The sequence below is a fragment of the Ovis aries genome, chromosome 3, assembly GCF_016772045.2.
Source record: "Ovis aries strain OAR_USU_Benz2616 breed Rambouillet chromosome 3, ARS-UI_Ramb_v3.0, whole genome shotgun sequence".
NCBI lineage: Eukaryota > Metazoa > Chordata > Mammalia > Artiodactyla > Bovidae > Ovis > Ovis aries.
The window spans coordinates 219,735,544-219,760,720 of record NC_056056.1 but is presented as its reverse complement, the minus strand read 5'-3'; the positions used below and the strand labels follow the sequence as shown (position 1 = coordinate 219,760,720).

Sequence of the window (25,177 nt, the reverse complement as noted above, 5' to 3'; positions counted from 1 at the left end):
GTTGTACAATTCCGTTTCTACAACATGCCCAAAATAGGCAGAACTGTAGGAACAGAAAGTAGCTTGGTGTTTGCCCGGCACTGGGATTGGGAAGTGACCGCTGATGGTCACAGGGCTTCCTTTTGGAGTGTAATGGTGATTGTTGCGCAACTCTGAATATACCCAAAACCGTTGAGTTGCACGCTTTAAGTGGATGAGTTTTATGGCATATAAATTATATCTTAATAAACCCCTTATATAAAAAGAACCATAAAAATTTTACAAGGCAACTCTTCTGAAAGGTCAAAACAAAAAGCAACTCTTTTTTTTTTTCCAATTTTTTAACATGTTTATTTATTTTGAACTTTTTATTTTTATTGGGGTATAGCCGATTAATAATGCTGTAATGGTTTCAGGTAAACAGTGAAGGGACTCAGCCATACATATACATGTATCCATTCTCTCCCAAACACCCCTCCCATCCAGGCTACCATATAACATTTGAGCAGAGTCCCCTGTGCTAGACAGTAGGTCCTTACTGACGATCCATTTTAAATATAGCAACGTGTACATGTCCTGCTGGAAACCCCTAACTGTCCCTTCCCCCATCCTTCCCCTGAGCCCTGACAGTCATAAGTTGGTTCTCTTGAGTCTGTGAGTCTCTTTATGTTTCGTAAGTAAGTTCATTTGTACCATTTCTTTTCAGATTCCACATATAAGGGATGTCATATGATATTCCTCCTCTGTCTGACTTACTTCACTCAGTATGACCATCTCTAGGTACATCCATGTTGGCAGCTCTTTTAAGACAAGAAAGTGTGATATTTTGTTTATGCTTGTCCTCAGAGCATTGAGTTAATCCAAATTCCCACCTAGGTATAAACTTGGATTTTGCCGCTTCTGCACAGTGAAATACACCCCGAGCACCAGTGAGCTGGACAACATGTTCGTCCATCTGACCAATGTCGCCATTCAGAAACACGGGGTAAGTGTTTCTTTTCAACTAAGCTTAAGGAAACGGACTGATTTCATGGGTTTCTTTGTTGTTTCTCTTTGCAGGACAGGGTGGGTGGGTAGAAGAGTTGGATTCAAGATGCCCTGGCACTGATGAGGGGGAGCCCCAGGTATCCAGTTTGGTTGCCCAAGCCGAGTGCCAGCCTGTGTCAGGGTGGGGCACTTGGGGAAAGAAAATCCCATGTCCAAGCCCTATCTTTCTAGTTCTGTGACCTTGAGGGTAAGTCAAGTGAGTGTCAGGGCCCCAGTCTCTCCAGTTGTGAAAGGAGATAATATTATCACCTTGTGGCAGTTGGGAGGATTATAGGAGAGGATTCAGGCATGGTCATCCACTCACTGTGCACCTCCCTGGGTTGGCCCCATGCTAAGGGCTACAGTGTGGGCAGTGCTCCCAGGCGGCTCAGGGGTAAAGATTCCACCCGCAATGAAGAAGACGCAAGACAGGCAGGTTTGATCCCTGGGCCCGGAAGATCCCCTGGAGAAGGAAATGGCAGCCCACTCCAGTATTCTTGCCTGGGAAATCCCATGAACAGAGGAGCCTGGCAGTCTCCAGTCCATGGGGTTGCAGGAGTCAGACACAATTTAGCCACTAAACCCCAACCACCACCACCACCACCACCACCATCACCTCAACAAAATCCTAAACCTGTAGTTTGCCCACAGAGCTCCGGGTCTTACACAGCCACCAGTTGGCCTTGTCTCTGTACATTTCCCTGATGGCTCAAGCGGTAAAGAATTCGCCTGCAAGGCAGGAGATGCAGGAGATGTGAATCAAATCCTGTGGGTTGGGAAGATTCCCTGGAGGAGAAAATAGCAACCCACTCCAGTATCCTTGCCTGGAGAATCCCATGGACAGAGGAGCCTGGCGGGCTACAGTCCATGGGGTCAAAAAGAGTTGGACATGACTGAGATGGGAAGAAATTCCCTTGATCTCTGCGCTCATGGAGCCCAGAGCCTGCAGGGGAGATAGTTGTCCGGTAATCGTGTGGAGGAATGTGTCACAAACAGTTTGCGTGCTCTGAAGGTAGAGACTCAGAGCTGGAGGAGCTTGGAATGAAGGATCCCAGAGGCCAGCTGGCCAGAGGCTGCTGTGCAGAAGCAGGCTTGAGCAGACACCTGAAGTCTGAGCCAGGGGTTCCCCAGGTGGAGATGCAGAGAGAACATTCTAGCAGAGGGCACAGCCCGTGTGGAAGGAGCATTGCAGGAGCTGAAAGTAGTCAAGGCTGCTGGAGCCCCGAGCGAGGGTGCTGGTGAGAGAGGGCCCTGGAGTGGCCAGTGAAGGCTGGGACACCGGGAGCTATACCCAGGCTCTGACCCAGTCCTGGCAAACAAGTCCCAAAGGTCTCATGTCTCTATGAAAGACCCTCCTCTACTTGCATCTTGCTTGAATGGAAGCCTGAATACCCTGGTCTTTTTCTGTCATTGGAGCAGAAAGAGGGTAAATATTGATTGAAAGCGAGCTTTTCTGAGTAACCCTACTGAAGAATTTGGTCAGATCCGCTTGGGCTCAATCCGATGTCCATCACTCACCTGCTGTGTGACCTGGGCAAGTCACCCAGCCTCGCTCTCAAACAGCAGCCCTGGTTTCTACCTTGCTGGTCGTGGAATGATGTGACCACGCCACCTGTCACTGGGGGTGGCAAGTGGCTTCCACTTGAGGCCGACCCCACGTCACCTGCCCGTCAGGTTTTTCTGAGAGCAGCATCGTTACAAGGTTCAGAGTTAGAGGAGAAGGGGTGACGCGGCCAAGAGGTCATACTCACAAGAAGGGGAAAGTGATCTTTCAGGTGACACAGCACAGAACTGACGAGCATTTGGGGGACAGCTAAGCAACGACAGGCCCTTCGTGGCCAAGTAGCATGTTCCCTGAGGTCTGGGCGGAGCTGGGGAGTGACGGTGACTGACCTCTTGTCCATTTCATGTCCTAGGACAGTGCACAGTGGTTGACCTACAAAGCTGCCTCGACCTGGGGGTGCCAGACTGAAATTGGGAGGGTGGTCTCATCTGAGGAGCCTTCCCAGGACATCAGTCACTAGGTCACCATTTCCATCAATAAGGGACAGAAAATAATTCTTTTTTTTTTTTTTTTCCTTTGGGCTGCACCACCTGGCATGCGGGATCTTAGTTCCCTGACCAGGGGTCGAACCTGCATCCCTTGCATTGGAAGCGCACAGTCTTAACCACTGGACTGCCAGGGAGGTCCCCAGAAACCATTCGTTTAAAATGGCAGAAGAAGAGAGCGGAGGCAGTACAGTCAGTCTGGCGTCTCTCCACGTCCCAGACGCAGCAGTACTTGCCACATTGATCCTAATTGTCAGTGCTTTGCTTTTTAACGTAAAAAGTGCCTACTCCGAGAAACCTCGGTTTCAGCCTTGCGTGGCTCTAGTTTAGCCCTGCAGAGAGGACTGATGTTATATGGAACACAGAAAGGCTGTGAAGCAGTGTGACGGGCTGTCCACCGGGGGCCCCTGGATGCAGAGTGCCACCCTGCACTCCGTACCAGGATGGCAAGACAGTCTCTGCTCTCGGGAGGCTCAGAATCCAGCCAGAGGGGCCGACTGCAAAGGACTGCCTGTAACCGAAGGTCAGGAGACCTCAGAGCTGCCCTGGGAGTGCCTGCCAGGAGGCTAGATTCATCCTGACTGCTGGAGGGTTTCCCATGGCGGAGGATGAGCAAGAGAAGGAGATCAGAGACCAGGGCCAGGTCCTGAAATGCACAGTCTTGCAAGTTGGGAGGAGAGCAGTGCTGTGAGATCATTCGGATAAAATAACGCTCCTACAGGCCCCCAAACAGATGAGTCCTCGTGTTTTATATATCTGTGCCTATGTCAGTGTTTTGCATAAAGCGTATACTTCATGCCTCTAGAATTTTTTTTTAAGTAAGCACATTTTTCTCAATGGTAAAAAGAATCTGTGACTGGAAAAGGACAGGTACTTCTGGACAGTTGGCCTAGTTTTTCCTATGATTTCTCTTAGGGATGTTGTTGTTAGTTGTGTCTGACTTTTTTCCACCCTATGGACTGTATAGCCCACCAGGCTCCTCTGTCCGGGGGATTTCCCAAGCAAGAATACTGGAGTATGTAGCCATTTCCTTCTCCAGGGGGTCTTCCCAGGGACCAAATCCATGTCTCCTGCATTGGAAGGTGGACTCTTTACCCCTGAGCCACCAGGGAAGCCCGATGTGTAATCTACGGGTGATTTAAAGGACACGGGAGATGGGGAGGATGTATGTAGGTTACACGCAAACACTGTGCCATTTCCTGTAAGGGATTTGGGACTCTGAGTGAGCCCTGGAACCCATCCCCTGCGGATACCCAGGGATGACTGTATTTTAAGAACACGCATCCCAGATCCCCAAGGGGCACAGCCCACGTGCCTTGTCCCCATGTGCCCGCCCCCCACAGGGGAGGGCCCCAGGAAATGCTCAAGGGTGAGAACAAGCGCTGGGTCCCCTGGGTGCCTTGCCTGTCCCCCACCCCACCCCCTCATTTCCATGACCAGGAGGACTACAACCACATCCACGGGGGCAAGTGGACCGTGAACAACCTGCGGCTCTACCTGGAGAGCACCCGAGGCAAGGAGGTGACTGGCAAGCTGTTCGACGAGATCCACTGGATCATCGTGCAGTCCCTGAAGGCCGTGGCGGTGAGCCCTGAGCCCGGGGGGTAGGCGGGAGCCCCAGGAGCAGAGAGAGCGAGGAGGCAGCGCGAACCCGGGAATGGTTTGGGATTGGGGGGTGCTTGTGGCTCTTTTGCTAAAAACACTGGTTTTTATGGCCTTGCCTCCTGCAGCCACGGCCTTGGGACCTTCACAGACGGGCCGGGTCCGCTTGACATCCGTCACCCCTGGCTCTTCTGTGCCCCCTGAGTGGAGAGCGAGCCTTTGTCATAAGCTGAAGCTTTGGCGATAGACTTTTCAGCAGCCTCCTTGTTTTTAGGCCGCCTGCTCTGCTGTTTCATAGAAATTTCGGGCGGGAGAGAGTCCGCTCTCTTTTTTCACTCATGTCTCCTATCTGTTGGCTGGTTTGCAGTTTTTGCTTTGTTTACTGTCCTAAAGCAGGTGCGCATCTGCTTTCCAAGGAAAAGTAAAGAATACACCTCGGAGCACCAGCACGCAGGCCGCTAGTTCTAGCGTAGAAGCCGGTGGGCAGACTGGAGTAGGCGCCCACTCACTGGGGGTTGAAGGGCCGGGGGCAGAGCTTCACTCCCCGGCCTCAGAAACGTGGGGAGGCGAGCTCTTAGAGGAAGTGTGATACGGGCTTGGCAGCGAGGTGGATGTGTGTGGAAATACATATGTGCAGTCTTCTCAGTGGAAGAGTAAGGTCTTCCTCGACCCCGTGTTCTTTTTTTTTTTTTTTTTGACCAGGGCACAGGACCTGTGAGATCTTAGTTCTTCAGCCAGGGACTGAAGCCAGGCCCATGGCCGTGAAAGCACTGAGTCCTTACCACTGGACCCCCAGAGAATTCCCTCTCTTATTTTTTTAAAGCAAAATATATCTGTTTGCCTGGGCTGGGTATTAGTTGCATCATGCAAGATCTTTTAGTTGTGGCACGTGGGCTCTCGTTCCCTGACCGAGGATCGATCCCAGGCCGCCTGCATTGGAAGCACCGCTGGACCATCAGGGAAGACCCCCAACTCCCATTTTATCTCAGAAAATGACAGTTTATGCTGTTTCCCCTATGTTTGGAAAGCTTTGTTGAAACAGCCTAGTAAAATTATGGATGGAAAAATGGTGCTTCTGGTGGACACCCTGGCTTTCCCGTGTCTTGAATTGAGCTCTTCCTGTTTCACCAAGCACTCCAGAGCCCTGCCAGCTTCTCCAGTCTGCGTCTTGGGTTCACAGGGCGGACTCGACAAGGGAGAACGCAGGGTCTAGTTGGTCTAGTTAACTGTAAGAGAAAGACGTCTCAGGGGCCACATTCCAAGTCTCTTATCCCACGGAAGCCACGTCTTGAACTTCGACACTTGGGTGGGGTTCACGGTGGGGATGTGTGTGGAGTCCTGGACTCAGATTTCAAGCCAGGCTGTAACACGGGGGATGTGGGCGCCTTAGTGCCTGGTTAAACCAGCTCCCTCCACCTCCTTCCTGGCCGGCTTCAGTCCCCCTGGCTGGCAGAGCTCTGAGAAATCGTTGGCTGTCCAAGAACGCCTGTACCCTGGCCCCGCGTGGTCAGCCATCTCGAGGCCGGCTCCCCTGGCAGGTGCCTCTGAGGGTCTCCTCCTGCACTTTGGGCTCCAGAGCTGAAAAGCTGTGGCATTTCTAAGGCTCTGAGGGTTTGGGGAGCAGCAATTCATTTATTCCATTTTTATTCATTTAGGATGTCTCCTTGTTTTTACCAAGTGTGTTGCCTTCTGGGAATTTAGGGGAGAGATAGGGACAGGGGCAGCTGCAGTACCTTGTGAGAAGGGCGTGGTACAGGGGCAAGGACCACGCAGGGGGACCCAGACCCAGGACACAGGACTTGGGACATGATGGAGAAGCTGGGAGCCACAGCTTGGGGGCAGGATGCTCGGAGGGCCAGAGACAGCGGGGCTGGGAGATGACAGAGGGTTGTGACTGCCTGTTCTGCAGAGGCTTTTTGCGACTGTGGTGTGGGTGGTATCCGCGTCAGGACACCAGAATTCAGTGTAAATGCAGTGGTTCCATTAGATTTCCATGTGATGAAACAGCCCACCCCGCATGCTGGTTTTCCTCCAACAAGTGGGGCTGCACCGTGCTCCCTCCTCCTTAGGTGTTTCCTGTTCTGAATCCAGCGTACTAAGTAGAGTCCACGTACCCACTGCCGCATAAGAAGCCCTCATGGTCCTCACGGTCGTGTCTGTGTTTCTCCCTCGCTGTGCTGTGCAGAGACAACCCCAGGGAGCACCACTGTTTGCTGGCCTTCTCCCAGAGGGTCTCATTCAGGCAGCATGCAGTCTGTGTTGTAAGCAGGCAGCTGGTGGGTTTTTTATACACTTGGAGAATAGTTTATGAAGTGGAATTAAAAACTGAGAAGAGGATCCAAAAATCTTAAGTAAACAGATTTGACTTTTGTCACAGAGAACAGAGGTTCATAAGCTGCATCGCAAGGGGCCTGTGAAGGGACTGGCAGCCTAGTGGGCCCTGTGCGTGTGTGCGTGCACGTCTGTGTATGTGTGTGTGTGTGTGTGTGTGTCTGCATGCATGTGTGTATGTCTGTGCGTGTATGTGTCTCTGTGTACATATGAGTGTATGTGAGTTTGCATGCGCGTATGTGTGTGCGTGTGTGCAATCTCTGTATGCGTGTATGTGTGTGTGCATGTGAGTATATATGTGTATGTGTGTGCATGCGTGTGTGTTTCTGTGTGAGTGTGTGCATATATGTGTGTCTGTATGTGCATGAGTATGTGTGTGCGTGTGTATGCACGTGTATGTGTGTGCATGCGTGTATGCATGTGTTTGTGCGTGTGTGTGTGTGTGTGTGTGTGTGTGTGTGTGTGTGAGGACAGTCTTGTGCCAGTGGAGACCTTCACTGCTGATTGTTGAGCCTCTGATGAATGAGACGCAGTGGTTGCTTCCCGAACGCCCTATCTGAGGGGAGCGTCCACCCTGGAGCCCCAGGGGAGGAGCAGGGAGAGGGAGCGGGGAGGGGGAGGCGGAGAGCCGCTGGTCTCAGAAGTGAGACCCCCGCGCGGGGCCCTGCTGCCGTGACGCACCGCGTGTCCACACGCCAGGGGTCTCAGCGGGCCCCCCGACCCGGGCTCTAACCGCAGCCTCTCCCCACAGCCCGTGATGAACAATGACAAGCACTGCTTTGAGTGCTACGGCTACGACATCATCATCGACGACAAGCTGAAGCCCTGGCTCATCGAGGTACCTGTGCCCTGCGACCTTGCGCCTGGCCACCCCACGGCCTCCCTGCGCTCCTGCCCGGCCCCGACTCTGAGGCCCCAGGCCGGGGTGGGCGGAGACGAGGGCGGAAGGATGAGGACAGATGATCAGGTCTGAGGGTTTGCTGATGCCTGGGAAATGTGCACACTGCCGTCAATCACCTCCTGCAAGCCCAGCCCGCAGCGCCAGAGCCTGTGGTTCCACTTCGGTTTTGGGATGGTTTTTTTTTTTTTGACCATACTGTGCAGCTTGCGGGGATCTTCGTTCCCTGACCAGGGATTGAACCTGTGGAAGCTCAGAGTCCTAACCACTGGACCACCAGGGAATTCCCCAGAAGTACTTTTTTTTTTTTTTTCCTCCCCCTTCCAGATGGGTCCTTCCGGGTGAGTCCAGCTCCGGAGGCCCCAAACATCCTCTTGGGGGACACTATTCCCGTTCAGGAAGGAAGCTTACAGCCCCGGAAGTCCTGGGAGGCAACAGTGCTCTGTCCAGAGATCAGGAACACCATACTCTGGGGACAAAGGCATAGTCTGGAAGTGGACTTATCAGCCCATCTGAAGGCACAGACAGGGTGTAGTGATGCCTCTTCTGGAAAGGAGGGGGTGCATGTGCCCTTTTCCTGATGACAGTGGTGGTGGGGGAGGGGCTGGCATGTCCATCAAGGCCCAGACACAGAGCCCACCTTGCTGGGTGGTCCTGCTTCGCTCTGCTGCCAGGGAGAGGGGCATGGGGCCAGGCAGGAAGTGAGAGGGCAGGCGTCCACTCTGCCCACTCATCTCCTTGTGTGAGCCTTGTGTGACCCATGAGGGGGGTGCAGCTCATGCCCTTTAGCTCAGGTTGTTTCCAGCCAAAGCTGAGTCTCTGGAGCAAGTCACCGTGAGTGGTCCTTGCAGGGAAAGTGAGGACCTCACGAGAAGCTGCCAGGAGAGCCAGGTTATAGGAGAAAGTGGTGTGTGTGTGTGTGTGCGTGTGTGTAGACATATGTACACATAGAGAGACAGCTGGGCTTCCCAGGTGGCACTGGTGGTAAAGATCTTGCCTGCCAATGCAGGAGACATAAGAGAGGCGGGTTTGATCCCTGGTTTGGGAAGATCCCCTGGAGGAGGGCATGGCTACCCACTCCAGTATTCTTGCCTGGAGAATCCCACGGACAGAGGAGCCTGGCGGGCTACAATACATGGGATCACAAAGGGTCGGACTGAAGCAGCTTAGCACATTTGCAGAAAAATAGCTAAGTCAGTCTTATCTACAGACATAAAATAATTTATATTTTCTTTTCCTCCATCTTCAGTTCAGTCGCTCAGTTGTATCCAACTCTTTGCAACCCCATGGACTGCAGCCAGCCAGGCTTCCCTATCCATCACCAACGCCCTGATCTTGCTCAAACTCATGTCCGTCAACATGAAGTTTCTCCATCTTATGTGACTTCAATGGAAGTCAAGTTTTCCTTGATGAACTAGAATCTTAACTGTGAAGGTTATTGCTGAGATAATATAACAGATCTGAACTGTAGCATGTTTGTAATGAGAATCGCAGGATGGCCTGATAAAGCACAGTGGTAATTTCCAGGGCACCCGAGGTCCGCACCGCCCCTGCCACTGTGCACATCAGCTGCCTCGCTGGCAGCACAGACACACGGTCTGACCGTTCGGGGGAGGAGCCTGAACGACTTTCAGATTTGCTGCCTCTTCCCTCCCAGGCCTGAGAAAGCAGCCCGCCAAGGTCGTTACAACTGTGCTCAAAGTAAGAGTCAATAGGCGCTGACCAAGGGCCCTTGGGATTCTCTGCAGAGTGAACGTCTGTGCTTGGTGACTTTGCTTACCTTCCCAGAGGCCTCTGGGACTAACTTTCCACTTGCTGGATGGGCTTCTCCTCTGCTCAGAATGTTGCTTTGCTGGGCAGGCAGCACATGAGTGCACTTCCTTTTACTTCAGACCACAATGCTGCTTGGTCAGGGTCACTGGGTCACTGATTCCAGCAAAGCTCTGGGCAGCTCTCCATGCTGAGGACGGAGCTCACCACACAGGTAGACGCTGAAGTTATGTTTGTGGTGGACGTTGACCTAAGATTTTTATTTGTGTGGTGACTGATTTGTAGGGTCTGTTCCTAATCCTGACTTTAAATGATTATTATTATTATATTTTGGCCGAGCTGCACAGCTTGTGGGATCTTAGTTCCCTGACCTGAGATCCCAGCCGTGAAAGTGCCAGGTCCTAACCCCTGGACTGCTAAAGAATCCCCTAAGTTATACTTCACCTAAGGAAATAGATCAGAACGTGCTTCCTGAAGGTGTTAGGTATGACAGTGTAAAGCAACCACCTTACCTGCACTCTGGGGTGGCCAGTGTTTGCTTCTGCCCTGCTCACCCGTGCTCCAGGGTGGGTAGGTGATCCAGCTGAAGGGCGTGGTCTGTCTCCTCTCTTGCAGGTAAACGCGTCCCCGTCCCTCACCTCCAGCACTGCCAACGACCGAATCCTTAAGTACAATCTGATCAATGATACCCTCAACATTGCGGTCCCTAACGGTGAAATTCCAGACTGTAAATGGAATAAGTCACCCCCAAGGGAAGTCCTCGGCAATTATGAAATCCTGTAAGTTTCTGGGTCTGTGCCACTGGCCGCGTGGTTGTCAGATTGGGGCGGCGGGGGGTGGAGGGTGTGCCAGGGCCCAACCAGGATTTTCTAGGCGCATGTGAACTCACCTTATTGGGTAGAGTATTTTGCCTTTTGATGTTATGGGAAAGATCTTGTTGCCAATGAGTGTTGGGGGCTGAACCAGGCCTCTGTCTAGTCTCTGTCTAGTGCATGAGAAATATTAAAGCACTGGCCAGGTGAGCTGTCAGGGCAGAGCTAGTCACTCACCATGGAGCAGTGACCAGCCACGCCGGGCCCACCCCTGAGACCTGTGTGACACCGGTGAGCTCAGTCTGCACACCTGTGAAAGTGTTACTCGCTCAGTCGTGTCCAGCTCTTTGAGACCCTGTGGACTGTAGCCTACCAGGCTCCTCTGTCCAGGGGATTCTCCAGGCAAGAATACTGGAGTGTCTTACCATTCCCTTCCCCCGGAGATCTTCCTTACGCACCATTTGAACCTGGGTCTCCTGCACTGCAGGGGGTTCTTTACTGCGTGAGCTGCAAGGGAGCTCGGTGCACACCTTTTGATGGGGATAATACTGTTGAGAGGAAGGCAAACAGCATTTAGGGCCTGACACCCGTTGTTACAGCTCATTTCCCCAGCAGCCTTGTGAGGTGAGGGTTGTCACTGGCTCCATTTTACACATATGGGAACAAAGGCACGGAGGGTTACGTGGCACCCTGATAGTGACATAAAGCGGTGGAAAGTGAGAACCCATCAGAAGGCCAGTGGCTGAGTGGGTCCGACTCGTTCTCAAGGTGGAAGGGTGAGTGGACGTTGGAAGGACCGGGGTGGGGCTGTGCTGGGGGCTGGGAGGCAGGGGGAGGAGCTGCAGGAAGGGTGTGCAGTGTGATCCATGTGACCCGGGCAGTGGTCGCCGTGCCCCCTCCTCCCCCAGTGTGGCCGGCGTTTCCGCACGTGGCGGCTAGTCCGAGAGTGGACGGGGCAGGAAGTGTGGGGGGACACTCGGTAGGGGTTGTCATGGGCACCACTGCTGCAGAAGGTGTGGGCTGGGGAGGGGGGCTAAGAAAAGAGGGAAGCAGCGCTTAAGCACAAGGGCTGAAGCTGTTAGGGTCGCACTAACTATTTCTGTAAAGTCTAAATGTACATTTAACAATTTCATTTCTTCAAGTTTTAAAAAATGTTTGTATCTACGTGTGGCTGTGCTGGATCTCACTGCTGGGCGGGCTCTTCTCCAGCTGCACGTGGGGGCGACTCTCTAGCTGCAGGGTGCTCGGGCTTCGCACCGTGGTGGCTGCTCTTGTGGGGCACAGGCTCCAGGGTGCTCGGGATCCAGTAGTCGCGGCTCGTGGGCTCAGTGGTCACAGCTTCCGTGCTCTAGAGCTCAGGCTCCGTGGTTGTGGCCCACGGGCTTACTTGCCCCGCAGCATGTGGGATCTCCCTGGAGCAGGGGTCGAATCCGCGTTCCCAGCATTGGCAGGCAGATTCTCCACCACTAAGCCACCAGGGAAGCCCCTCACTTCACATTTGAAAACGGTGAAGAAGTAGTTGTGAACTTTAGACCCGTGCACTGATCGCAGGCCCCTGGTGGGTAGCGCCGCTGCTGTGTGGATATAAGCGTGCAGCCCCAGGAGCGCAGGTGAGTCCATGAGAGCAGCACTCGGGGCCCAGGGAGGGTGGTCACAAGCCTGAAGGGCGACCATCTGGCTGGTGGGTTGTATCTTCCAGCACGTCTGCTATCCAGACGAGGCATAGAGTAGGCAGAGCATGGAAGTGCCCAGGGTAGGGTGCTCACCAGGTGAAGGGGCAGGACAGGGAAGCAGCAAGTCTGAGCAGCTGAGGACAGGGAGAGGGCAGGCGGGGGGCTGTCGGACACCGTGCTGGGAAGAGAAGGGGCAGAGGTCAGGATAAGGCTGGCGGCTGAGGTTTTGCAAGGGATGTGGTCACTGAACATGATGAGGTCGGGTGCCCCTGAGGTGGGGCTGAGCTGGGATGGAGGTCATCAGAGAGGGCAGTAGGTCAGGGGATCAGGATCTCAGCTGTTTGGTCACTGAGGTCACCAGCAGCAGTGAGCCGAGAGCCTGAATCTTAAGGAATTAGGGTCAGTGACCTGGAGGATTAGAGGTGACCAACATGGCGGGGAAGGCTAGTGGACTCTGCTGACCTGGGAAGGAGGTTTTGGAGAAAAGTTGTGGGGGGAGAGGGGGTTCCCCTGCAGACCCAGGGGCATGGTCTGTGGGAGAGAAGACAGGCCCACTCGAGGGGCGGGAGGGGAAGCCAGGTTCAGAGCAGGAAGGTGACGGGGACCTTCCAGGATGAGGCGGAGGATGGGGGAGGCTCTGTCCATTGCTGCCGACGGACAGAGAGTCCTTGGTACAGAGGAAGAGTTTGGGCGTGGGGCCGGGTGGGGGCATGTCCAGAGCCTCCCGGGGTTGGCACTGGGCGGCTCAGGGTGACAACCGTGACGCAGGGCCTTGTGGGCTCCGTCCTGACAGCCCTGAGACAGGCGAGGGGGCCCTGGGTGAGCCCCTCTTCATCGAGCTGAGGGTACTGCGGAGGTCGCGGAAGTGGGCTCTAGGCCCTTGGCCCACCATCAACCCGTTGCCCCCTTGAGGGTGTGGGCAGACGCCCTGTTTCAGTGAGACGCATGGTCAGAAGCCTCAGTGCTTCCAGTTGGAGAGACAGAAAGGTGACCTTCCTTGCGATGCATTCGGCCACCCTCTCCCCGGGTGAGGTAGTAAGGAAAGGTCCCACTGCAGAGCCTATGGTTCTGGGTCCTTCCATTCTGGGCTTGCTCCCCAGCGCTTCAGTGACCCGTCAGAGTCTCTGCGGGCTTGCAGCCGAGGTGCTGGGGGATCGGGGAGGATGGGTCTGGGGGAGGGGGTGGATGTGCCCCCGACATCACAGGCTCCGTCCTGTCCTGCCATGCCAGGCACTCTGCATTCCACTGGGTGCCCTCAAGAGCCCTTCAGGTGTCCCAGCAGGGGCCAGCTCTCTTGCCTGTGGTCACAACCCTGGTGTCCCACCTGGACGTAGACACTCTTGTTGCCACCCCAGCTCCCCGCCCCGGCCTCGGAGCTGCAGGGCTGGTACTTTGCATCTGCTCCGTCCAGGGCCCAGCTCAGAAGATGCTGGTCTGCTTTTATGGTCTTCTAAAAATGACTGTTCTGACCCCTGTGAGTGGGTCCTGCCTGTGAAAAGCCCCGGAGAGCAGCCTGCCAGCCCAGGAGGGGCCTGAGAAGGGCCATCTGGTCTCTGACCCTCCTCCATGCTCGCCCTGTCGGTGGGCACACCACCCCCAGGAGTCACCCATCCCAGATGGCAGCTGCTCACCAAGTGCTCATTTCCGTTTGTTTTTAAGCTGCACAGACCACCACCAATGCCCAGGGAAACAGGAAACCCACCTGTGTGTCTCCCCTCTGCTTATTCAGCAGGTTCTTACTGCACACACGCTCCCCACGAGAGGAGTGCTGGGGATGAGCCAGACAGAGGGGGTGGTCACTCCAGCCCTTTGGTCAGTAAGGTAGACACGACACAGGCAAATAGAGTGATTATGTATGAACAGGAGTCCCTCGCGGGAAGAGGGGCCAGTACACCTCCTGGGAGACCCCCCCACACACAGGCGGAACCACCAGCATCCCTGGGGAGTCCTCTGTCCAGCATCGTCTCTCCTTAGGGAGACAGGTAGGGGAGGGACCCACAGGTTGTGGTCTGACCTCCCCGTGTCTGGCAGAGGGAAACCCCATTGTGTTTGCCACGAAGATGACGCTCAGTGGACTGGCCTCCCTTCTCCCCGCCCTCCCCTTTCACCCCCAGTGTGGAAAATGCATCCTTCATCCTCAGAAATCTCTAACCCAGCCCACCCTCAACCCACACATGGTGATTCTGGGAATAAGCTTTAATGGAAACACACCTTCTTTCAGAGGTCAGCAGAACGTAGTTAATACAACATCATTGAGCATCTTAGTACCTTTTCCATTTGATGTGGACATCTTGGTGGGTACTCAGCCAGGGTGTGGTCAGCAGTGACGCCTATATACACATTAGAACAGTGGACAGAAGCTTCACACTCTGAGCCTCAGGTTAAAAAGTTCCAAATTAAGAATCCTAAGTGAAGTTAAGTTGCTCGTCATGTCTGACTGTTTGTGACCCCAGGGACTGTAGCCTGCCAAGCTCCTCCATCCATGGGATTTTCCAGGCAAGAATGCTGGAGTGGGTTGCCATTTCCTTCTCCAAGAATCTGAAGTCCTGGGTTTCATTTAACCCTACCTTTGCCACGTACCAGCTGTATGACCTTAGAGCACTGAATAAACCTCTCTGAGCCCCAGTTTCCTCCAACAGGAAGTGGGACTCATGATGCCTACGGATCTGAGTCAGGAGGGTGGTGGAAGCCCTGGGAGGGATAGGAGACCCTGTCCATGGAGGTGCGCAGTGCCAGGGCCCAAAACACCTGTTGTGGGTTTCACCCCTCTCGTGGGGGCCCCACCCCAGTGAGAAAAGGTCACCAGATGCCTTATGGTCAGGGTCGCTGAGGTTCTAGGTTCTTTCTGGTTTAGAAGCGCCAGCTGTACATCGTCCCTGGGCCGTGCTTTAGCACTGCACAAGCCCGATGCAGGAGCGTTGATGGGGAGGGGCGGGTAGGTCATAGCTGGTGGAGGTGAAACTGGCCTCTCCCTGTCCTGGCTGCCGCCTCTGGGCTGGTCACTCACACCCTGTGCCCTGTCTGGACCGGGGTTAGTCATCCTCGCCCCACAGATGCTGAGCGAGGTGCTGAGTGTAATGTATTTTCAGACATCGCTTGTCTCCCTGGCTACCCTGGTATGTCATGCCTTTCCCTGAGGCCACTGCCAGACTGTCTGGTGGCCTGTATGAAAACATCAACTGCAGGGTGTGGGACCCGTCTGCAGTGACAGTTTAACAAGGTTGTGCTTGTGTGTTTTGTGGCCTGGGGTGGCCCTTGATGGGCTGCCAAGGCCACCTGCTGGGCAGGCGGGTTTGGAGGCCCGTGGGCTGCTTCTTAACCCTGGAGATGGCCCTCTGTCTCTAGGTATGACGAGGAGCTGGCGCAGGGCGACGGGGCTGACCGAGAGCTGAGAAGTCGGCCGGGCCAGTCGCTGGGGCCCAAAGGGAGCCGATTGAGAGATGCCGGGAGGACTGTCCTCACCACCTGGAAGTGACCACCGCCTAGAGCGACACTTACAGCCCGGACCCGGTCAAAACCTGTCACCGCGCCCAACCCTTGCCGAAAACACCTATTTTGGAATTTCCTTTTTCTACACCTTTTTTTTTTCCTTTCCTAAACCCTGTAAATAAATAAAGGCACTTCTTTGAAAGGTTAAGAAGTCTATTGTTGGGGGAACGTCCCTGTTTCTCCGTCACTCCCACCCTCACCATACTTCTGGCTCCAGGCTATCAGGATATTTCCCACACCAAGCAATTCTGCTGTGGCCCCAGATGTCCTACCCTGTCCTACCCCTGGAGGCAGGGGTTCCCCAACCTCCAGGGTCTAATGCCTGATGATCCGAGGTAGATCTAATGTAATAATAATAGAAATAAAGTGCACAATAAATGTAACGCCCTTGAGTCGACCCGAAACCACCCCTCACCCCCCAGTCCATGGAAAAACTGTCTTCCATGAAACGGGTCCCTGGTGCCAAAAAGGGTGGGTACCACTGTCCTGCGGTTCACTCTGTTCGGACACCTGGAGATGGAGTCGGATCCCACAGGTAAGGGCTCAGCCCCACAAGACTGCCTGCCACATAACTTCAGGCACCAATCGCAAGTCCTTTTGTTAACTGCTTCCTACCAACTGGCTACAAGTTGGAGGTTCCCACAACCCTATCCTTGGGTTCAATTAATTTGTGAATGGGGCTTGCAAAATTCAGAGGAACAGTTTACTTACTCCATTACCAGTTTACATAAAGGATACAACTCAGGAAAAGCCAGAGGGCAGAGATGCACAGGGCAACGTGTGGATGAAGGGGGCCCCGAGCTCCCATGCTCACTCGGAGCATCACCCTCCCAACGCGTCCATGTGCTCGGCAGCCTGGAAGCTCTTCCAATTCCATAGTCCGGGGATGTTTATGGAAGCCTCATTATATGGGCATGCCTGCGTGCATGCTAAGTCGCTTCAGTCATGTCTCACTCTTGGCAACCCTGTCAACTGTTAGCCCCCAGGCTCCTCTGCCCATGAGATTATCCAGGCAAGAATACTGGAGTGAGTTGCCATGCCTTCCTCCAGGGGATCTTCCTGAAGCAGGGATCAACCCTGCGTCTCATGTCTCCTGCGTTGGCGGGCAAGTTCTTTACCACTCTCACCACCTGGGAAGCCCCAGTACATGGCAATGATTAATTAAATCACTGGCCATTGGCGACTGACTCCACCTCCAGCCCCCTCTCTTCCTCGAAGGTTGAGGGGTACGCTTTGGTTCCCCAGGCAGCCAGTTCACATCCAAGGCCATCCAGGAGCCCCAGCCACCATTCATTAGCAGAAACTCTGGTTTGCTTGAAAGGGACTTGTTAGGAATAACAAAAGATACGCATTTCACCTTTCTGCTCTGTAGCAGTTTCAGGAACCGGAAACAAAACTAAATATAACAGAAAGATGTCCCTGTAGCTCTTAGAAAGAAAATTACAAAGGTTTTCTATGCTGGGAAAGGGGATGGAGACGAAATACATATTTCCTAAAAATCACACTATCAATCTATTTCATTAGGGCTGAATAACTAATTCACGAATGTATAAGATGAGCCCTTTGGACAGAAAGGAACAGCTTCAGAATGTGATTTAGTTTATTATAAGGTAGGTCACATTTTTAAAATTTGGCACTAAGTTCAAACCCAAACCCAAACCTGAATATCTTACTGCTGCTGTAAAGCAAAAGCATTTAATCTGACAACTACTTCGGTTTCATTCCTTTCAACTCGACTGTGATCTAGAGGAAAACAGGCAAGTAGAAATATTAACACCTCAGCATTTATCATTACAAAGGCCCTTGTCTCAGTGCTCTGAGGAGACGCACTGGGTTTTGTAGGTGAGTCTGTCGGTCAGATAAGCCCAGACAATTCCTGCCATGTGGCTTCTATGACATCAGCCTCCGGGCTTGCCGCAGACGCAGAGGTAAGCACTGTTGGCAAGTCATTGTCGGCAGGATAAGCTCTTGACATGATGTGTTTACAGCAAGCCAGCCTGGACTCCAGTGACCTACAGAAAAATACAGGGAGGCAACCCACGTACCTCTGTAGAGCGATCGATGCGTCTGAATCACCCCGGGGGTGTTCTCTTATAAGAACATTTTATTGTAATGTTTGACACCTGTTCACTAATGCTTCACTCATTGTCCTGAGTTTCTCTTTCAACTCCCCACCTATGTTCCATTACAATGTTAGGCGTAAGATTTTCTTGTTATGTAATTGTGCCAAGGACATTGAAGATAGAGGTCTTCTTCCCTGGTGGTTCAGTGGATAGGAATCCGCCTGCCAATGCTGGGGACATGGGTTCGATTCCTGGTTCAGGAAGATCCCACGTGCCACGGGGCAACTACTGAAGCCTGTGTGCCCTAGGGCCCTCGCCCTGCAATAAGAGAAGCTGCTGTAATGAGAGACCCAGGCACTGCAACGACGGAGTAGCCCCCTCTCGCTGCAACTAGAGAAAGCCGAAGAGCACCAATGAAGACCTAGCGCAGCCAAAAATAAAATAATTTTTAAAAAGAATATAAAGCATGGATCTAGTTCAATATGTGTGCTGTGTGCTCACTCGCTCAGTCATGTCCGACTCTTTGCAACGTCATGGACGACTATACGTAGCCCGCCAGTCTCCTCTGTGGGATTTTCCACACAAGAATACTGGAGCAGGTTGCCATTTCCTCCTCCAGGGGATCTTCCCTACCCAGGGATCAAACCTGCGTCTCCTGCATCCCCCGCATGGCAGGCAGATTCTTCACTACCAAGCCACCAGGGAAGCCCCTGCTGCTGCTGCTAAGTCGCCTCAGTCGTATCCAACTGTGCGACCCCATAGACAGCAGCCCACCAGGCCCCCCCGTCCCTGGGATTCTCCAGGCAAGAACACGAGTGGGTTGCCATTTCCTTCTCCAATGCATGAAAGGAAAAGTGAAAGTGAAGTTGCTCAGTCGTGTCCGACTCTTCGAGACCCCATGGACTGCAGCCTACCAGGCTCCTCCCTCCGTCCATGGGATTTCCCAGGCAAGAGGCCTGGAGTGGGGTGCCATTGCCTTCTCCTATTTTAATACAAAATTAGTGAAATGTAGTACAAAATTCAAATAAATTGCAATTTGTAGGAATTTGTCTGCTGTGTTCACGTTAAGCCTGAAATGGTCCCAGCTTATTGATCAACGTACTTTGTGTATTCCCTGACATTCAGACCTGGTGTGGATGGTGGGTGTGGCTTTGAGCCTCTGAGTCAGACCTGGGCTTGAGGCCTGGCTCTGCCATTTATTAGATTGTTCCTTGGAACAAACTGACAGTGACTCCTTGGACCTTGGCTTCCTAGCGGATAAAAAGAGGATTGATTTTATTTGCCTCAGAAATAAGAAGTGCTACTGCCCACCCCAGCTGGTTCTTGCTCCAGCTCTGACAGTGTTTTCTTCCCCAGGAGGGGGCCTAATCCTCCACGAAGCTGATGGCCTCCCCCCTCCACTTCTGATCACAGCTTTTCCACCCACCAGTTCTTCCAATCCAGGTTCTCTGTTATGCAGCCTGGTTTTGGAAAGGGTGGAGTCCCCGGCTGGGAATGTGCCCGCAGCCTGAGCGTGGGGGAAGTTGAATCACGGAGGGGAGAAGTCAGCAAGCCCGTGACCAGGTTGCTAAGAGAGAGCGAATGCCTGTTAAATATATTTATATCAAATATTGACGGTGACATGAGTGATGTCATGTTCTAGAGCAGATGTTTCCTCTGGATACTTCCGGTACACACGCAGGGAGGAAGTACGTGGTGTCCAAAGCAGGCCTTCAGAAACCGTCGGGCTGTAAACAGACTGTGAGGTCACTGGGCCCAGGCCTCCAGCCATGGTGTTCCCCTTTGCAATCGTCTGGGTTAACAATTTCTGTTTTTTCATCAGCTCCCATTACTTTTTTCCATTTGATAAGGTTGAGGGGTAAAGGACAGGTCCCAAAGTCTGAAGGCCGTAACATCTGATCAATTTCAGGATGATTCTATTCGATTTTTCCCAGAGGAAACTCATCATTTGCCTGTTTCTTGCATGGGCTGCTCCCGCAGTATTTTTCAGCAGGTGCTCAAGCCCAAAATGAAGGAGTCCTCCCACCTGTCCCCCGCTCCCAGCGTAGCAGTCCCCAGGCCTGGTGGCAGACTCCTCAATGGACCTCCCACCTGGACCACTGCTCAAGCCCCACTGAACTGGGCCCTCAGCCCCCTCCCATACAATCGGGCTGCACCCTCCAGCCCAGAGGATTTTCCTGACCTGTGGCCATTTCCCCCAGCACAGGGCGGTTCTTCAGTGTACCCCACAAAGCCTCCCGTGCTTGGAAGGACCTGGAGGCCCTCCATACATTCTGTTCACCAGCCCCAAACTCACCTGACTTGTCTCCACTGGGGTCAGCCTTCTTCCAGGACACTGGCAGGGTGTGTTCTCCCTCCAGGTCCATTTTCCAGCTCAGCGGCCTCTCTAGCCAGCCAGGGGAGGTGCTTCCCCGTCTCCCCAGCCTCAGGTCGTCAGCCTCCTGTGGTCCAGGGAGGGGGGTGATCGTCTGCTGCAGGGACCCTGCCCAGCGGCCAGTGCCCACAGGGTGTCCTTTTGTGGCACTTACCAGGAGCTGTGTCCAAGTGGGGTGCCCTGGAGCGTTTCAGGATCCCTGCAGGGCAACAGGAACACCATCAGATTTTGCTTCCTGTTTCTCATTAGGCAGACTAGGTTCTATGAACACAATCACCGATGTAGGTTGAGGCGTGACTCTCTTGCCTAAAGGACAGTTAAGGCACTGACCTGGCATTTCTGTTGATACAAGCCCAGGTGCCCCCGGGGCTGTCCTGGTTTGGGTGTCCCATTGGACACTCAGTCCCATTGGGAACTGAGTCTTTGGAGGTTCCGGCTCCTGAATTTGGCCCCTTCTGTCACTACTGCTCCCGTTTATTCCACCATGCCTCTTCCCTCCAACTGCGGCCAGCGCCTCCCCGCTCCCCCACCCCAGGAGCTGCCTTTCTGATGTTTCAGATGCAGCTGGGGCTCCTCCACGGGTGAGGGTGGGCTGCAGAGAAGTGACTTCAAGGGCTCCCTCCTGCCAAGGGTCTCTGTTGTGGCCAAGCACACCAGACAGCTCATGCCTCGGGATCCAATTCCCATTCCGGCTGGAAGGGTGAGCTGGGCTGTCACAGGGCTCCAGGTGGGCCTCCTACCTGCCCAGCCCCAGAGCGAGGGTTGTGGTTCCCCATTCACCTTACGTCCCGAGCCTCAGGCCCAACAGCAGAGGGTGTGGGGCGATAAAAGACACCATAAAAGGGGCCCACAGGTACTTCCCGGGTGGTCCAGGGGCTGAGACTCCATGCTCCCAGTGCAGGGGGCCTGGGTTCCCTCTCTGGTCAGGGGACCAGACCCCACGTGCCATGACTGATCATTCATGTGCTGCGATGAAACTCGAAGATCCCACGTGCTGCAACAAAGACCTGGAGCCGCCAAACGTATAAGCAAAGAAAGGAGGGGCTCCACAGGGGCGCCTGGGGCTGGAGAGACCTGGAGCACTGAGTTTTGTCTGCTGACATTGTCCCCGAGGAAGAAAAATCAGCCCCGAGAGCCAGGAGCGGGCCTGGCACTCAGAGCTCGGTGTTCTGCGGAACGTGAATGATCACACAGACGGGCAGCCTCAGACCAGGCCACTGTGTGACCCGTCATCAAGAGGGAGCCCGTCCACCACTGCATCTGAACCCAAACAGCAGCATCCGCATCACCCAAGCCGAAGGATGACCTCGCTTCCCTACCCTCTCCTGGCGACAGAACTGACTTCCCCCAAGCACCGTTCTCACCTGTCCCGAGCTCCCCGCCTGTACCACCACCATAGACGAGGTTTACTGAGACACCTCGTCACAGAATCACCTGCCCTTCCTCAGAGCAGCCAAGCCAGGGCAAAGCCTACCTCCCCAGACCCACCTGTCAGCCAGCCACACCCTCCCTCCCACAAGCCCTGACGTCCCAGGCCATTCTCCTAGGAAACAAGCAATTCACACGCCTGTCCCCCATGGGGGCATTGTTCCTGGTCTTTGAAGAACATAAGACTATGAGAATCTTTAATGATTTAATGGGGGATTTCACTAGTTTTGATGTGAGTGAGTGACTGAGGTCGCTCAATCATGTCCGACTCTTTGCGACCCCATGGCTGTAGCCTACCAGGTTCCTCCATCCATGGGATTTTCCAGGCAAGAATACTGGAGTGGGTTGCCATTTACTTCTCCAAGAGATCTTCCTGACGCAGGGATTGAACCCAGGTCACCTGCATTGTACGCAGCCGCTTTACCATCAGAGGCACCAGGGAAGTCCCAGTTTAGACGTGGCTGGTTTTTAAGAAAGATTGGCTCCTTCCCCAAGGCTGGCAGAAGCCCTGTTCAGTCTTGGAAACAAATAAACACATTTTTCTCTTTAGATGGTGCCGCAGGCACTGTGAGTCGGGAGGACCCCTCCCCCGCCACCGCACCAGCTTAGGAAGGAAGCTGGCCTCCGGTGTCCCTGCCCAGGAATGCAGCCACCTCCCTTACTGGCAGGTAAGGGGAGGGGAAACCCAGGTAGGCCCAGGTGCAGCTGGGGACAGAAGTATGGTTCTTCAACTTTTCCAAATTACATTTCCCACAGAGCCTTAAGGGCCTACTAAATTAAAAACAAACAGCAGCAAGGACAAAAAGCCAGCCCCTAACTTGAGAGACACAGAGTGCTTGCTGCCCAGTCCTTCCTGGTGGGAGGAGGTAACTCCCCAAGGTCACACAGCCAGGGAAGGGCAGAGGCTCGCTGGGATCCGGTGCCCGTGACTTCTCATCCAGCTCTTCACAATGCCCTGTGTTGTCTCCTGTGGAAAAGGCAGGGGAATACCAGGTCACTGTGGGATTCAGGGGTTGAAATTGGAGGCTATAAAATCAACAGACACTGGTTGTCACTTTCCATTCAGAAGGCTTGGGGGGACTTCCCTGGTGGTCCAGACGCTAAGACGCCTCGCTTCCAGTGCAGGGGGCCCAGATTCGATTCGTGGTCGGGGAATTAGATCCCATATGCTGCAACTAAAGACCCGGCACAGTCAAATAAATAAATAAAAGTAAACAAGAAAAAAAAAAAAAGTTTGGGGAAATTGGAAGGTGAGCCAAGGAGAGTGCAGGGGGGAACGGCATGGACAGACTCTGGTATCAGAAGACCTGCGCCCGCTCCCTGCTCAGCTGCTTGCTTGCTGTGTGACTCTGAGTTTTGCTTTCTCATCTGCATGGTGGAGATTAAAATCTCAGCCCCATCTAGCTCGCAAAGCCATCGTAAGAAGGGAAGATGAGGATTGCAAAAGTGCCGAATCCGTATTGCTGTAGTTCAGACTCAACTGTTGTCGGGTCTGACTCTGCGACCCCATGGACTGTAGCACACCAGGCTCCTCTGTCCTCCACTATCTCCCAGAGTTTGCTCAAATTCATGGCAGCATTAGTTAACAGTTTTTGCTGTCACTTTAGTTAAAAGACCTGGGGCCTGCCCTCTAGGAGTTCACAGACTGTTTCTTTAAGAACAATGAAAGAGCCAGCTTAGGCTCAGTGCCAGAGAAGTGCCCCAGTGGGCGGGGTGACCTGGCTCATTTCCTTGAGGTGTCTTTTTTCTTTGGAGAAAGATCTTTAATTGCTTTGCACAGCAGTAGAAAGTATGCATTATACATTGCATATATGCAGTCTCAGTCAATAAGACATGTCCAGCTCTTTAGCAGCCCCATGGACTGGAGCCCGCCAGGCTCCTCTGACCATGTAATTTCCCGGGCAAGAATACTGGAGTGGGTTGCCATTTTCTACTCCATCCTTGAGCTGTCGAAGAATGAGTGGACACTGGATGGTTGGGGGGAGGGGGGGAGGGGGATAATGAAAGATGATTTCAGAAAAAAGGATTCAGGGCCAAATTATGAAGGATCTTGGATGCCAGGCTCAAGAATTTGGCACTAGGGAGCCACTGAATTTGAGGAGCAGTGTGACAAGGGAGATGTTCTTAGAGATGTGACTCTAAGGGGTGGTTCAGAAGATGATCGAGGTGGGAAGAGGCTGCAGGGAAGCACAGAAGGGAAGAGCTGAGGGTGTGGACTAAAGAGAATATGCGGGGTGGGAGGACTGAGGCAAGAGGTGGCTTCATTGGGTAATAGGTCTTGAGAGTCAGGAGCAATTCTCAGGTGACCAGCAGGGGGCATGTGTGTAAAAGGGGTTTGAACCTTCAAAGCAGAATTGAGTAAACCTTGCCAAGTTATGTTAACTATTTTTCCAAGAGCTGTTCAGTGAGGTCATATCATTCATGGCTATGAAATAATACTGTTTCCATGTAACAACTGTGTATCGAGAAAGTCACTGGTTTGCTTCAGTTCCTGAATCTTGTACTCAGAATAAGCATGAAAATAATTCTGGACTTCCCAGATGGTCCAGTGGCTAAGACTTCACGCTCCTACTGCAGGGGACCCAGTTTGATCTCTGGTCATGGAACTAGATCCCACATGCTGCAACTGAGACCCAGCGCAGCCAAATAGATATAAATAAATAAACAGTTTTTAAGAAGAAAATGATTCTACCAGAGTTATAGGCAAACTCTTCTCATACGCAATCTTCCCCCAGGCAGAAATGTCTCCACTACACCCAGAATTCCCCTGCTTTTCCACTGTTGCTCAGTCGCTAGGTCATGTCCGACTCTATGACCCCATGTAACATGCCAGGCTTCCCTGTCCTTCACTGTCTCCCAGACTTTGCTCAAACTTAGGTCCATCGTGTTGCTTTTCCATTAACCAGGGATGGAACCCCAGTCTCCTGCATTGCAGTCAGATTCTTTATGGACTGAGCTACTAGGGAAGAAACTTTCCATTAAGTCACCCAATATTCAAGGAGCATTAGTGGTTTGACAGCACCGGGTGCTGGGTCACACCGCTGAGCAAGACAGGGAAGTAAGTCCTTGCCCTGCAGAGTCCAGTTTGAGAGAGATGAAAAAGGAACGTTCTCAGAGGTGGGTGAGCTCAAAGGGCAGGCTGCTCCGGTGGACCCTCGGAGGGTCCACGAAGAGCCTGGAAAGAGCTGACTGTGGCCCGGCAGGGGTTTTGGATGGGTCAGAGGCAGTGGTTGAGAGAGCCGGCTCTCTGGGTTGTGTCTGAACAGAGATGCTCAGGATTACAGGGACAATATGATCTGCTGGGGGGATGGGAGGGCTGGTTGCAGGGCACAAGTGATTTCTCCTGGTCTGGAAGGAGCTCAGTCCCCAAAGTGGGTCTTGGTGACACATCCGGGCTGCTCAGGTCAGGCTGGGCCCCTCATCCCAAGCTGGCCCAGTGGAAACCCTTGAAGATGTGTTTCAGCAAGAACAATGAGGGACTTCCCTGGTGGTCCAGTGGCTAAGACGCCATGCCCGATACAGGGGGCCCGGGTTCAAACCCTGGTCAGGGAACTAGATTCCTGAATGCTGTAAATAAAAGATCTCTTCCTGCAATGAAGGTCCTGCTCGTGGCAACGAAAGAGCCCACATGCCACAACTAAGGCCGGCGCAGCAGAATCAGTGAGTTTTTTTTTTTGTAAAAG

The 25,177-nt window shown here is 53.3% G+C and overlaps 1 protein-coding gene and 1 long non-coding RNA gene across 9 annotated transcripts in view; one reads left to right on the top strand and one right to left on the bottom strand.

Annotated features, from left to right (window-relative positions):
• TTLL1 (TTL family tubulin polyglutamylase complex subunit L1) overlaps positions 1-15,771 on the top strand; it is a 65,510-nt gene extending 49,739 nt beyond the window's left edge. For all 7 annotated transcript variants that reach the window (XM_042247844.2, XM_027968180.3, XM_027968182.3 and 4 more), the window contains 5 exons: positions 856-964; positions 4,495-4,638; positions 7,739-7,825; positions 10,271-10,434; positions 15,486-15,771. In XM_042247844.2, coding sequence (XP_042103778.1) covers positions 856-964; positions 4,495-4,638; positions 7,739-7,825; positions 10,271-10,434; positions 15,486-15,615 — 634 coding nt within the window. In that variant the 3' untranslated portion in view covers positions 15,616-15,771. The remainder of the gene's footprint in view (positions 1-855; positions 965-4,494; positions 4,639-7,738; positions 7,826-10,270; positions 10,435-15,485) is intronic.
• Positions 15,772-17,205: 1,434 nt separating this feature from the next.
• Positions 17,206-20,624, bottom strand: LOC114113686 (uncharacterized). 2 transcript variants are annotated; one of them, XR_003588547.3, is made up of 3 exons: positions 20,221-20,524; positions 19,989-20,133; positions 17,206-17,641 (listed from the first exon to the last, which is right to left on the bottom strand). It is a non-coding gene; the product is annotated as an uncharacterized LOC114113686 (long non-coding RNA). The 2 variants fall into 2 exon arrangements; XR_006059032.1 differs by having other exon boundaries at positions 19,989-20,624.
• Positions 20,625-25,177: the final 4,553 nt, after the last annotated feature.